Below are 15,671 nucleotides of genomic sequence, written 5' to 3'. Positions count from 1 at the left end.
GAAAGCGGAATCAGTTTTTGTAATTCTGGATGCCAGTATGTTGAAGTCTGTGTTACTTAACAGATCTGATTTAATCATGCAAGAAAAATCCCCTGACAGACACAGTAAGGAGATAAAATTCAAGTTACTTTCAAAGGCAAATTAGATACGTTTTCACATTTCCATACTGTTAGATAATTGAATACACTATATAGTTTTGTGTGTTGGGATCAAGGGTGTCTTCTCCTGATTCATTCAACACATCCTTTAAAGAAAAATATACTTGAGGACAAATGCAGTAGATTAAACCTGTCTGTGTAGCACAGTATCTTTTTTTTCCAGTCAATGCACCTTTCCCCCCCCGCCTCGCCTTTTTTTTTCAGAGGAACTCCAATCATTTTTCTGGGTAGTCTTTATTTCTTACATTATTTCTTACATTCTATGAGCGAGTGAATAGGTATTTGTGATATTATAGGCCTCTGTTATATTCCCCATCAGCTGCCCATTTCCCAGGGCAAAGAAATTGGCAGTTTGCTTAAATGGTGTTTAAGCATGGCCCATGCTTCCAAGGACAGGTGCAGACTGACTTGCATCTCTGTGTTGCTACAGCTCCAGATCTGGAGCAATAATTCGTGGCCATGCTGCATAAGAGCAGGAGCTCATGCTGCTGCCAAAGGTCACATCAAAGCAAAAGGCCTTCTGTGATGATTTTCTGCTTATCACCTGTTCACTCTCCCCAGATGGGATGGGGAGAGAATCAGAAAGGTAAGAGTGAGAGAACTCATGGGTTGTGATAAGGACAGTTTAAAGCAAAAATCTGTGTGCACAAGCAAAGCAAACTAAGGAATTTTTTCACTACTTCCCCTCAGCAAGCCTGTGTTCAGCCACTTCCAGGAAAGCAGGGCTCATCACACATAATGCTTTACTGGGGAGACAAACACTATCACTCTGAACATCTTTCCGTCTTCCTTCTTTACCCCAGCTTTTAGTGCTGAGCATGACTTTACATGATATGGAATATCCCTTAGGCCAGTCTGGGCTAGCTGTCCTGGTTCTGTCCCCTTCCTTCTTCCTTCTTCTTCCCCTTACTTGTGCACCCCTAGCTTCCCCACTGGCAGGACAGTGTGAGAAGCAAAAAATCCTTGACTCTGTGTAAACACTGCTATACAACTACTAAGAACATCAGTGTGTTATTACCACTGTTTTTACTGAAAATCCAAAACACAGTGTTATGTGAGCCTCTACAACGAAAAATAACTCTATCTCAGTCAAAACATGACAAAACCGTGTAAAATAGTTGTACCAATGCCGGTTTGTGCCTCAGTTTCTCCTTCAAGTGAAGTATCTAGTTCAGGTAGAGCACAGCCAAAGCAACTGTTACCATGTACTTTTGTGAATGTCAAGGTACCGGGGACTTGGTATAATAGAAGAGATGACAAAAAAATATATAGTTTCACCATTACTCTTTACTCCTGTACAAGATACCCTATCCCTTTAATGAATCTTCTTCCTTTCTTTCCACAACTTTTTTAGTTCTGCTATATCTTCTTGGAGATAAATAACCAGCCATGCATTAGCTATAGACTAGTACACTGGTACAGAGGGACTGTTTTTATTTCTTAATATTTCCTAGCTTTTGATTCCTGTTTGTTTTTTATTTGTTCATTTTTACTGCCCCAAGCATTAAGAATAAGATGATCTCTTAGAGAATTCTCTACAGTTTCCATTTCTGAGTGGGCACGACAAATTTAGGTGTTATTGTGTGGGTACAGTTAGGGCAGCCTTTTCCCAAATGCCTTTGCTTTTATCGATGTTGTATTTTGTCACCCGTCACTTAGTGTCATAAGATCTTTTGTAGCTCTTTCCAGTCAGATTTCATTTGACCAGAGTCAGCAAAAATGTTGTCTTCTCCCTGTTGCTGCCCTTTCTACAATGTATCTTTGTGAAGAAGAGAGCAGGTCCTACCACATCCCTCTAGTTTGTGCATGGGACATTCCTCCTCACTTTCTAAATGTTTTTAAACCATTGGAGGATCCTTACTCTTACCTCATGCAATTTTTAGTGTTTCAATGGCCGTAACAAAAGGTTTATGGAATTCTAGAAGCACAGAGTTCCTGTGAACAGAGAACAGAGAAACTTCATTCATTGACTTCTATGAACTTCCCACCTCAAACCCAAGATGATTTCCCCCCCCCCCCCCCCCATCTCTATTCTATTCTAGATCTCCTATTTCTAGGTTTATCCTGTATAGTGTTTCCTAGACTGGTGGTATGAAAACCAGGCTCACTGGCCTGTAATTCCTAGGTGACTTTTGGCCTCTTAAAAATAACAACCTTCTATTTGCCACCTTCCACTTTTCCATCTTATCTAGGTTATATGCCATGCTTACTAGTTTATATTTGATTTCCTGAGGAACACTGCTGTTCTTGGCAGTTTATTATTCTTCATTTTATTGATCTCTTTTAAGAGTTCTCTAAGTGACACTTCACTTGGAGAGACTTTCACAGCTCCATGTAAAGAAGTGTTTCACTCTGCAAGTCTGCTGAAGTTCTTCAGGGTTAGCACTGATGCAAAAAGTATTTGGCATCTTTACTGCAGCCTTATCCTTCTGGTGTGTTGCCTTTAACCTTAGGTCTTCTATGAATCTAGCAATTTTGTGTTTGATTTTCTACAGTTTTAACAAATAAACTTTATTAAGCTATGGGTGGTCAGGACAGACTGCAATGATGACATATCAAACTTTTTATTTTATGTAATGTTATCTACCTTTATTGTGTTATTACACTGTAAGAAATGTCTAGGCTATTACCATATCTCTTTCACTTCATTGTCCTTCCTGCCTATCTTTCTCCAAGTTTGCTTCTTATATAGATCCTTCGCTTCAAAAACATTATTTTCTAAACTTTTTGGTATCTTCAATCCTGGCTCCCCATCCCAAACAAGAATCATAACTATGTTTTTACACACAAAAAATATCACTAAAATTATATAAAATACTAAGTGTGAAAAAACCATATTTTCTCAGATAACTTCAGCGCTGTATTTGCTAGAGAGGAAAATAAAACCATTTTATCATTGATGGATTGTAAATATATTAACTCATATTGAAGTAATGTAACAATTCATATTACTAGGTAGGATGGTGCATGCAAATTCTCATGAAGCTATTCTAGAGCCATGTTACCGTATTTGAGATTCCAATCTACTCCTTTTTTTTTTGGTCTGTTATTTCCAGAGGACTGTCTTGCATTGTCAAAAGTTTCCCTCCATCTGGGAAAGTTATCTTTTCAACCCAAACAGCAAACAATCAGACCAAGACTAAATCCAGAAAGTATACTGAAACTGCAAATGCATGCCATTATTGTAAGTTGAACTACTTTCTGTTTCCAAAACAGAAAGTACACTTTACTGTTACAGGTGATAAGAGACTGGTGTTAAAGATACTTTTGTTTTATTTCAGCATTAAGATTGTTATGTACTGATGGACTAGTGCTGTTGCTCGAGCTGGAAATATCATCCAAAGATAATTGCTGGATGATGTGACAGAAGCAATTCAGAATTTTTTATATTTTGGAGGAAATGTCTGTTGCTCTGTGATTCAGTCATCAAGTCTTAAATGAATGATTTCCTGTTTGGCTTCTAACAGAGCTCTGTGTCGAAGGGATGATGCTAGTTCTTTCTCATAACAAACATATTTTTAATTTGTGATTGTTTAGTTGAGATTTTATCAGTGTAAAAGGTAGTAATGGTCTCCAAGAAGTATTTGATATCCTAACAGCTTCTCTCTCAAAAAAGTGCTAAGCCAACTTTGGATTTAAGTAGGTATTTCTTAGTTGCAAGCTATATTTCATAACATTTATTTTAAATAGATGTACATGTGGACACAGATATACAACTATCCATCTGCTTCATGTATCTGTTAGAGAAGCTGCATTGTACTAATCATTCCAACATAAGTAGAAGAATTTTTTCCTAAACTGCAATTCACTGCAACAGTGTTGTATGTATAAACACTTTGGGGTATTTTTTTATCTCAGTGTGCAGATTATTTTAAAATTATCCCAAATTCCTGTCAGGTGAAATAGAAGCATCCAGCAGGTCAAGCTGTCTCCACTGTAGCCAAAGTAAGTTTTCACTAGGGAGTAGTGCGCTATTTTAATACTTCTGTCTGGCTGTGCGTATCAGGCAATTTGTGTTTGTAAAGGTTTGTAAAGTTACAGGTCACAGAATCACAGAATAGTCTAGGTTGGAAGAGACCTCCAAGATCACCTAGTCCAACCTCTGACCTAACACTAACAAGTCCTTCAATAAACCATGTCACTAAGCTCTACATCTAAACGTCTTTTAAAGACTTCCAGGGATGGTGACTCAACCACTTCCCTGGGCAGCCCATTCCAATGCCTAACAACACTTCCAGTACAGAGTTCTTCCTAATATCCAACCTAAACCTCCCCTGGCGCAACTTTAGCCCATTGCCCCTCATCCTGTCACCAGGCATGTGGGAGAATAAACCAATCCCCACCTCACTACAGCCACCTTTAGTGTTACCTATAGAGAGCGATAAGGTTGCCCCTGAGACTCCTCTTCTCCACAGTAAACAACCCCAGCTCCCTCAGCAGCTCCTCATAAGAGTTGTTCTCCAGACCCCTCACCAGCTTTGTAGCCTGTCTCTGGACATGCTCAAGCACCTCGATGTCCTTCCTGTAGTGAGGGGCCCCAAACTGAACACAGTACTCAAGGTGCGGCCTCACCAGAGCTGAGTACAGGGAGACAATCACTTCCCTAGTCCTCCTGGCCACACGGCTTCTTATACAAGCCAGGATGCTGCTGGCCTTCTTGACCACCTGAGCACACTGCTGGCTCATATTCAGCGGACTATCAACCAATACTCCCAGGTCCTTCTCTGCCAGGCAGCTTTCCAGCCACTCATCTCCCAGCCTGTAGCACTGCTTGGGGTTGTTGTGCCCCAGGTGCAAGACCCAGCACTTGGCCTTGCTGAACTTCATACGGTTGGCCTCAGCCCATCGGTCCAGCCTATCCAGATCCTCCTGCAGAGCCTTCCTACCCTCAAGCAGATCGACACAGGCACCTAACTTGGTGTAATCTGCAAACTTTCTGAGAGTGCACTCGATCCCCTCATCCAGGTCATCGATAAAGATATTAAAGAGAACTGGCCTCAGTACCCTGGGGGGCGCCACTAGTGACCAGCCTTCAACTGGATTTGACTGCATTTGCCACAACTCTTTGGGCCCGGCTATCCAGCCAGTTTCTAACCCAACAAAGCGTACACCAGTCCAAGCCATGAGCAGCCAGTTTCTTGAGGAGAATGCTGTAGGAAACAGTGTGAAAAGCCTTGCTGAAGTCAAGGTAGACCACATCCACAGCCTTTCCCTCATCCACTAAGCGTGTCACTTTGTCATAGAAGGAGATCAGGTTTGTCAAGAAGGACCTGCCTTTCATTAACCCATGCTGACTGTGCCTGATGGCCTGGTTGCCCTGTAAGTGCTGCATGATGACACTCAAGATAATCTGCTTGATGAGCTTCCCTGGCACTGAGGTCAAAAGGTGTAAGGTAAACCCAAGCAGTAAAACAAGCTGCACAGCAGTTTGCTTTTGGTATAGGAAGAGTTGTGCTGCTTTTCTCACTGAGTGCAGCTATCTTTTCTGTCAGCAGTGTGATGCTCCCAGCTGGCAAACAAGGGGACCCAATATTGGCCAGGAATTCAGTTGTTACCTCCTAGGGGTCAGTCCAGGCAAATCATCCTCCCTTCCTATCATCCTTCTGACATTGTTTTGGTTTTATCTTGATATTTTTCCCCATTTTTTCTGTACCAAGACTCCTTCACCCTCTAAACTGTAGAATCCAGTTTCCTGACATCTGCTAGACTTGTTTCTGTAAACTGTGCTCTGTATTATGCCATCTGGATGTGTTGTCTGATGAGGAGCAAATCCAAAAGCAGCAGCTTGCCTGGTTATTTATATCCCATGTGTAAACTATTCTGGAGAGAATTCTGTTCATCTGCAGAGAGTTGCATGATTCATCATATTATTCAAGCGATGCCCACCATGTGAATGCTTTGGTTTTTGCTTTGATGAAGGTGTCTTGAACTGTCATATACCTGAACACTGCACATAGGTATTTCTGCCACTGCAGATGACACTGCAGATCCTTACTGCAATATTGTCTGTCTAGGTATCATCTTGTCAGGGTAAAGGAAGCACGCTGCAGAAATCTCACCCAGCTGTTCACTGATTAGCCTTTAACATAGTTGTTGTTTCTTGTATGTACAGAAATCAGAGACTGGAAGTTGCCTAAAGGAAGTTGAGTCACTTACAAAAAGCAGCTAGCTGTTCTTTGGGCTATGTAGCCACTGCTGGTGTTCCAACAAATTTCATTTGTTATAGTAATTTCACATGGCATCACTATTCTTACCTGGTTGTAAAAGTTTGCTGAGTTAAACCCACATTCTTAGTGTTTATTTGACCATACAACTTCTGCATGTTGTAGGGCAGAAGCCTGCAGGAGAAACCATCATTTCATTCACTTGTTATTCATCTGAAAAGGCAGAGGGATCTTCTGTCACTGGGTCAGTTGCCTTCTGCTGGCACTTAGGACATAGCTTCATTGCAGTAAGAACTATGTGGTAATAGCCATATTCGATTTATCTTTAGATAATTAGGGTGAAGTGTGGATTTCAACATGGGCTCTTCAAACCTGCCAGGTTTCTTGCTTGGATGAAAACCTTCAAAGAAGTCAGTACCACCCCTCTGTTTTTGTTGCCTGAACTATATATAGTCAGACTTCCCAGAGTACGGCTTTCTGTGCTGCAGTCACACTGTAACTGTGGGGCAAGTGTACTCTAAGATATGCTATGTTACCTTATTGCAAGTTTCTTTAATTAGACAACAGAGGATCATTTTTCATTAAGTTGTGTGGAAAGCAAGGTAATTTCGCTGGTTCAACTTTCCATTTCTTGACCTATTATGTACATAAGAATTTATGAAAATGCTGTACTACAGTTCATAAGGAAGAACAGGAGGAATGTCTTTTCTTCTTTTTTTTTTTTTCAATATTCTGGTCAGATTTCTGAATTCCTTCCTAGCCTGCTGTACATCTCAAATGTGACAACAAAAACAATTATGTAGAAAGAGGATGGAAATCCATGTCTTCCCAAAATACCATTGATATACTATCACATTTCATTGATTCAGTGGAGTTCTGCTTTACTCTTTCTTAACTGGGCAGTTGGGGATGGTACTATTTTTCTTTAGGGTCTCTAGAGACTTGTTTTCTTTCCACTTCCATTCTCTGATTTAATTTTTATTTTATTTTTTTACCAAACATACACCTTTTGTTACATTTGTCAAGATTTCTTGTTTTATCTCCAGTCTTCATGCATTTATCATCTGCCAGGCTTGCTCTGTTTGGCCTCTGAAATCCATTATGTTGGGTTTCTTTGGATCTAGCCAAAAATTTAGTAATTTTCTTAGGAAGGCAGCTTCTTTTATTGATTTTTTTTTGAGTCTTTCTATATGAACAATTTACAGTCCATATGCTCTTGGATTGGATTTCTGATTTCTTTGGTTCAGTTCCTTCTGTTAATTATGTTAGAGGGAGTTGTTCAAATTTTATTTCTCTGTCTTTCCTTGGTTTTGCTGAATTCTTGGTTGTACATTGTATTTCTGAGTTCTATTGCCGTGTCATGATCTTTGTTTAACATGCTTTGCAGTATTTTGATTAGCTCCTGCAATTCTGTGTTTACAAATTTGACTTTGCAACCATTTTATCCTGAGTCTGTCCTTTCGCAGTTTACTTTATGTGCAGTAATGATCAGTATAAATACAAAGTTTTCTTCAGGCTGATTTCACCTTTTTCTTAGTTTTACTTTGCTTCACCAGATTCCATCAGTAAAAAAGAGATAATTCTATTTTTATCTGTAGCCACCAGTTACAGTGACGGTTACACATCTTAAACCCTTCTGGTTAGTAACTAGGGATTTTAGGTCTGATCCTGCATTCTCAAAGGAATGTGTAAGGTCAAAGGCTAGCCTGTTGCAAATGAAAGTTTACTGTGCCCCTAGTCCAGTGCTTCTTACAGGAAACAGACCAGTGCCTTGAGCTGTTTTCAATGTGAGTGGAAGCAAGATGCCCTAATATCACCTTCTCTGTGTTTTAAGTATTCATAATTTAAGATAAATCCATTTGTTTTTCCAATACTAAAAATAAAATGACTCGAGTTTGGTTTGGCTTTTGTCCTCTTTTTCCTGTTACTTCACTTGTCTTAATTCTAGATCAACAAATTTTATGTCTAGAAGAATAATTTCATAGCCTAGTGCATTGGCCAGTGGATGTAGAATGGCTGCTCTTAATTCTTTGCTAATAATCCAGTAGGTGATGAGCCAAGCTGTTTCAAGTTGTCTGTACCTCCCTTTGCCACCTCTGTAATAACAATTATGATACTGTTTTATTCTACAGTGATCTGAGTTACTCATACAGTGGGATATCAATGCTGGGTGTTGTTCCTGCTTTATTAGTCTTGTAGCACCTGTCACATAAGTTTTCCAAATGATTTACATACTGAAGGATATTGATTTTGTCAGCTATTATAGTGGCACCTGATTTGGAGAGGTATTTATAGTGTTGTTGTTTGTTTTTGTTGTTTTTTAAATCAAGCTTAACTTTTAATACCCTCAGATCTTTTCCCTACTGCTGCTCACTTATTCTGTAATCTCATATAATGGGAATGTTAGGCTACAGTCAGAACAGAAAATGTCTTAGGCAGACAACTGTAGTGGGTTTACGTGTCAAGGTTTTGGTAGCAGGGGGGCATAAGGGTGGCTTCTGTGAGAAGGATCTAGAAGCTGCCCCATGTTTGGTAAGGGGCCCACTGCTGACCAGAGCTGAGCCAATAAATGATGTTGTTTTGTGCCTCTGTAAGAGCATATTTAAGACAGAAAAAAAAAAAAACAAAAAAAAAAAAACAAAAAAAAAAAAAAACTGCACCACACAGCAGCTGGGAGAGTGAGAGGAGTGAGGCACAGCCTTGCAGGCACCAAGGTTAGTGAAGAAGGAGGGGGAGAGGTGCTCCAGGCGCCAGAGCAGAAGTCCCCTGCAGCCTGTGGTGAGGACCATGGTGAAGCAGGATGTCCCCCTGCAGCCCATGGAGTACCACGGTGGAGCAGGTTTCCACTCTGCAGCCCATGGAGGAGACCACAGTGGAGCAGGTGGACTTGCACTGACAGAGACTGCAGCCTGTGGAAGACCCCTGCCAGAGCAGATTCCGTGCCGGACCTGTAGGTTGTGGAGAGGAGACCACGCAGGAGCAGGTGACGTGGCAGGAGCTGCTGCCCGTGGGGGACCCAGGTGTACTGGGTCTGGCTGGGATGTTAACTTTCCCTGCAGCAGCCCATACAGTGCTGCGCTCAGCACTTGTAGCTAGAACAGCAGTGGTATCACACCAGTGTTGTGTCTGCTGCTGAGAAGTGCTGGCACAGCATCAGGACTCTCTCTGACCCTCCTAGGGGGTGGGCAAAAAGTGAGAAAGAAACATCAGCAGGGCAGCTGACCTAAACCAACCAAAGGGATATTCCATACCATATGATGTCACACTCAGCAATAAAAGGTGGAAAAAGGAAGAAGAGGGGAGGGGTGGGCTCTCGTTGCGAAAACGTCTGTCCTCCTCCCGAACACCGGCTGCGTGCGTTGAGGCCCTGCTTCAAGGACTTGGTCAAGCATCGCTCATTTGTGGGAAGTAGAGAGTAATTTATTTCCTCTGCACTTCCACATAGCCTTTACTTGTTTTGTTTAGTTATTCCCTTTCCCCCTCCCTTTTCCCCTTTCCCTTTTTTTCCCTTTAGTTGAATTGTTTAATTAATAATAATATTTCCTTAATTATATATATATATATATATATATTTTCCCCTCTTTAATTAAATCATCCTTATCTCAGCCCGTGAGTTGTTCTTTCCTTTACTTCTTCCCCTCCTCATCTGAGGAGGGGGAGTGAGAGAGCGGTTGTGGTGTTCAACTGCCTAGCACGGTAAAACCACCACAGTCGTCTTAGTCTTGGAGGGAAGGATGGGAGGGACAGAAAGGTCCTGACTACATAAATGCCTCTTTGGCTGTTTAATGGAGCAGCAGAAGCGCTTGGCACAAAGGCAGCAGTGTGCTCACCTTCTCAGCTGGTGGAATGGCCCACAATCACTGTCATCACAGAGCACAACGGCTTATTAGAAAAATAAAGACAAAACTGTACTCAATTTCCAGAATGGAGGGGCTGGAAATCCTCATGAACCTGTCAAGGCTTTACTGATCTTAATGGGTCTGCCACAGAGAAGCGCTCTGCTTGAACAGCGAAGGGGTGCTGCTCCTGGGGAAGAGTTCAAAAACACTAGCTTAGAAACATTAATAAAACTATTTCCCACTGATGTTTCTTCATCAGAGCTTAAAAGTAACAGCATATGGCAGAGAGCTGTAACAAAGTCTGTGCATTTATATCATAAAATACAGACATTCTCACTTACAGAAACTAGTAACTGAGTCTTTATTGGAGAGTGGCTGACTTTGTTAAGATAACTGGTTTCTGGTATAAATAGTCCCCATAAAGTGGGTTTAGTGATTATTTCTAATCTCCTAGAAGATTGTACAAGTGAACAAAATGTGGTTAATCATCAAGGTAAATTGCCAATGAAGCAATCGATCTTTTGTTAAATATTAATTACATTTCATTTTTGTCCATCACAGAATTTATGGGTTTCTCATGAATCAAGGATTAATTCAGAGGGTTTTTATTTATGCCCTGCTGTGAATGGATCCCTTCTCAGCAGAGAGTGAATGAATTTATTCTGTATCAGCTTTCTGCTTGAAAAAAAATCCTTCATAAAAGAACTGGCAATCTTTGTCAGAGAAATCCAGGCAGAGTGAACCATTTCATTGTTCAAGCTGTTAGTTCCTAATAAGTTCTGCATCTAGACACTTGTGATTTTTTTCACTTGATCCAGCAGTAGCATAGCAGTTTAAGCATTTAAATGTGTAAGACTTGTTTGGGAAGAAGATTTGTATTAAAGGAAAACAGAATGTTCCATAGTTTTAGTGTAATATTTGTTATTATCATTCAATGCTGCTCTTAGCCCAGCATGCCCTTCCTCTAAATATCTTATTAATTAAACTGGCTTAGTAGGAAAATAATTTTATTTTTTATTTTATTTTATTTTATTTTTTTTTGGCCATTCTGGAACAGAAACAGATTACAACTAAAAAGGAATACCTGAAAAAAACTATATATTTGCAGTCTTCCAAAAATATAGGTAGACAATTAGACTGCATAAAACTCTGTTTTTGAGAAGTCTTGCCCTATATTTGAATATGTTGCTTAGTAATTGTTTGGGGGAAGGTATTCCTCTGCTTCTGTAGAATATCTAGCTAGCCCTGGTTAGTACTCTGCCCCCCAGAAGTATTAACGTGTTTCTTACCACTACTTTCATAACATGGCGTGTCTGCCTAGCCATGTACTCAGTAGCGACACTGCTGCTACCATGTATAGCTGGCTGTTGACAAGACAGGAGGCTGGGATGGGGAACCTGGGTGGTTGCCAGTGTCTGTGTAAAATGGGCAGACACAGTCATATCCTCAGTGGTTGACTTGTGTGACTTGATCTGCACGCCCCATGGGGTCAACACATTTTGTTGGCCATTCTCCCTTGGCTTATTTGTGTATGGTATATGAAAGGTCAACATGTCACTTGGAAATCCATCTACTTGTGCACAGCGTACAGTTATATGCCTGCAACCATGTGCTTGGATTAGTATGTAAAATGTGGATATGTAACTTAGCTATTTCTGCTAAAGTTCAGAAACAGCAGAATTTGCCTGTGCCTTTGTTTTGGGAAGAGTGCTGCTGCCTATGAGCAGAAACTGCTATTTTGCTGCTGGTTCACCCAACCGGATTTCCTGCTGAACAGCAGAGGCTGTGTGCTGTGCTCTGTTTACACTCATGGAAAATTACCATTCCTCAGAATTATTGGAAAATGTGTTCAGTAAGGCCAAATTACTCTTTTAAGTTGGGATTTTAATGACACATTCCATGGAAGAAAGCTTACAAGTTAGCAGTAGATTGTTTTGGCTTTTTTGGAGAGAGCAAGGGAAGCTGTTTTTAAAGAGGAAGGGGAAGAAGCTTTAAATGCCATACCAACACAAGACCACTTGTGGGGAAAAGGCAGATGAGGGACCAGTCTACAAAGTGACTGTGCAGTCTGATGGTTGGGGTGTTTATTTTTCAAAAGCATGTTAGAAATCTAAGTATGAGGTGCCTAAAGTACTTCTTAAAATGGGGCTAAGGCACTTTGGAAAATGCTGTGTCTCTTAAGCCCCAAAGGCTGTTACATTAAGAGCCTCAGAAATAAAATGATACCATGTTGCTGGCCAAGGGGTATGAGGTCTTGTAGTGCCATTAATTCTGAGCTGAAGCTCAGAGCGTATGTTCAGGGGAGAGCAGGAGTTCTATTAGTTACTGATGGTATCTACTGGCTTTCTTAGACCTGAAGAATGCATGTTCAAAGCTGATTTTAGAAGTGGAGAAACAAATTTATCCTATGGAAAATTATGCTTTTAAAATCAGAGCTGCCTTGTACATGCTAAGCTATCTGTATCTAACAGCAAATAAATTGCAATGAGCACGGTGTGTCAGTGTAAGCACAGCTAATTCAATGAAGTATATTGCCACCCTCCGGGAAGAGTGAACAGCCAGCAGTGCCAGAAAAGGTTGCATCCTCATGTTTTCAGGGACAGAGTGTTTCAGGGCCCCTTTTTCTTTAAATCTGCCTTGGTTAGACTGGAGATGCAAAGTCCCATTTCATTTGTGCCTGTGTGCGTCTGTGCTGTGTCTGATAGGGGAGCATATGGCAGAAGCAATTCGCCCTTGACTGTGCCTGTTTTTTGGCAAGCACATGCTTGTTTCTCGCAGAGCGCACACAGTCCTGCACATCGCTTCTTGTGCCCCTTCTTGTGCCCTTTGCTTGCTGTCTTTCAGCAATTTGCCTTAATGCATGCCCTTCGTGGTATTTTGGTTAATTGGACATTGTTTTAATTACTACTGAACTGAACAAACATGAAATTTCTGTCATTTTGCCACCCTGGCAACCACAGTCTCCAGGCAACAAATACAAGACTCAGGTTGTTCAGAGCTGATGATGTTAAATTACACTGGCTGACATGGATTACCCCTCATTGGTACCTGTTTTGGGCAAAACACCCCTTCAGGGAAGATGAGACTCCACTAAATAGCTGGTTTTTTGCACTGTCCCAAATGCCTTACTCTGCTCTTACTGGTGTTAGTGGCAAACCAGCCTTGTCTTTGGGGAAGTGGAGGTGCTGGTCCTCTTCCATGGCCTGGGAACAGTCCACTGCCATGTATTTCCTTCTTTCTTGCCTTTCTCTCACCAGCTTCTACATTTTTTTTTTTCTCTTTTGTTGCTGTCTCTAATTCTCCATTTCTTGCTTGGGTCATGTATCCAAATTAAGCAACAGGAATGCAGACATGCCCTCAAATACATCACTATATAATTATTTCTATCAAAATCAGCCATGCAACAACAACAAAAAAGTTCTTGGACTGCCAGTACCTTTTAAGACAATTTGTCACTGATGTTAAGAGGAGAAGATTATTTTTGAATACTTTAAAAGTAATAAAGCCTTTTAAAATTATCGTTTTCCTTCTTTTCTATTAATATTCACCCATTTCCTTTGCTTACAGCTTTGGAAAGAAAGATATCAATGAGGCAAAGCAGAGAGGAGCTTATAAAACGAGGAGTGCTGAAGGAAATTTTTGATAAAGGTAAGTTGTCTTCTTTTTGCAACATTAAATTGACATCCTGTATAGTTTTATGGCCACATCTTACATTTTTGTAACATTAGGAACTGGGAATACCATACAGAATAGCAGGACAGTACAGAGTAAGGTTTCTAAAACATCTCTTGATTTCACACCCTCTTGATTGGATAGATGTGGTAGTTATCTAGCTAATCAAAAATGTAAAGCAGTAGAAATATAAGTCTCAGCAGTGTGCAATAGTAACTTGCTGCAGAACAGCAAGGCATCCAGGCTACAGGGAGATGAAATGAGTCTGTGCCTGCATTTATTATCATTGTCTGGTTGAGCCACTGTGGGATTAACAGTTGTGGAAAAAAAGAAATGTTTTAAAGGCTTGGGATACTGTGATGAGCACAGAACAATGAACATTCCCTTGAAACAGCTCAAATGTCAAGGTAATAATGATTCCTTTTTCAGGATAATTAATTTGTTGTGTCAGTAATATACTTTTTGTGCAAAACAATTATTTTACACTGGTAATGCAACACACATTTGACATCTATTGCATATGTGTCAATCTTTAACTGCAACTTTTATTTGTTTTGCTGCTTCTCTTGTCAATAAGTAAGGCAGTGAATTCAGCAAATTATGTAAAGGTATGGCAAAATTGCCTTTTAACTACAATAGAACTTAGGCATGTGCTTTGATATCTCATTAATTCAAAGTCTAAAATTCTTCAGCAATACCAGTACAAAACCTGGATAAGTCTGTAGAAGCTAAACATTTTCAGAGATTTTATAGGTACAGTCTATCTCATTAGATTTGGTCTGCTTAAATCTGCTATATGCTATTTTAGTCTAGCTTATTGCAAAAAAAAAAAAAAAAGAGATTATTTAAAAATTTACTAACCCAAACAAAAGCAATGTTCTGCTTGTGATTACATTCTACAGTTTTTATCCATTGCATATTTTAGATGCTTCTTATGCTTTGGATCTAATACTGCCTGTGCTCTTACTGTGGTGTCTTGGGAGTCATTCTATATGCAACTGCAGAACAACAACTGGCAGAAGGTTTTCCCTTCTCAGTGTCTCAGGTTTTCCACATTTTAAACTGTGAGTTAGACCATATACTTAACCATGAAGCAGACATCCTGTGGCCAGCGAGGCACAGTTGAGTCTGTCACTCCATGTGGGTCACAGCCCAGAGGAAGCCAGGAAGTAACTCCTAATTCAGCACCCTGGGGAGCTTGTAAGCCAGCCTGTGTTTATCCCTACACAAACCTAAAGAAACCCCATGAAAAATCTCTCCTGTGCAGCATGACTCTGCCTTCTACCTTGAAACTCAGGGAAATTCTCTCTGCTTTGCTCCAAGAGGCTGCAAATTTCTTCCTTCAAGTAATGCTGTAGTCTGTAATCTTCAATATTGCCTGGTAAAGTAGATGTTAAGCTGTCTGAAGGTCCTCATCAAAACAAAACAAAACAAACAAAAACAAACAAACAAAAACACTCCTCCTTGTAGTCATTTTTCACCTTTTCATAGCAGAAAGAGCTGGTAAGAAACTTGGGCTTCTTCTTCCAGTTTCCAGCACAAGGAGTAGAGACATTGAACTTTTTTTCTATTTTTTAGATGCAAATACATGGGAAGCTATCACCCAACATGGCTAGATTTGTAATCCAGTATCTCCACATTATTTTCTGCCAGTTCTAAACACAGGAAGCAAAGAAAAATTGGAGCCCTTCCTTGAAAGAAGCAAGGCAGAGATAAAAGTGGTTACACACAAGTATAGTAGCATTGATCTTGTGTGATGTAAGGATATGAGTATGACAAAATTTGTAGAGGAAAAGTAATCTGAGAATATTCATATCAGAAGGCTTTATTTGATGGTA

At 40.3% G+C, this 15,671-nt stretch overlaps 1 protein-coding gene across 7 annotated transcripts in view; it reads left to right on the top strand.

Moving 5' to 3' along the window:
- Positions 1–15,671, top strand: part of PHACTR1 (phosphatase and actin regulator 1) — a 305,056-nt gene that overhangs the window by 212,819 nt on the left and 76,566 nt on the right. For all 7 annotated transcript variants that reach the window (XM_035319553.1, XM_035319552.1, XM_035319555.1 and 4 more), the window contains one exon: positions 13,729–13,809. In XM_035319553.1, the coding sequence (XP_035175444.1) occupies positions 13,729–13,809 (81 nt within the window). The remainder of the gene's footprint in view (positions 1–13,728; positions 13,810–15,671) is intronic.

This window comes from Oxyura jamaicensis, chromosome 2 (assembly GCF_011077185.1).
Source record: "Oxyura jamaicensis isolate SHBP4307 breed ruddy duck chromosome 2, BPBGC_Ojam_1.0, whole genome shotgun sequence".
NCBI lineage: Eukaryota > Metazoa > Chordata > Aves > Anseriformes > Anatidae > Oxyura > Oxyura jamaicensis.
This window is presented reverse-complemented; position numbering and strand designations above follow the sequence as displayed.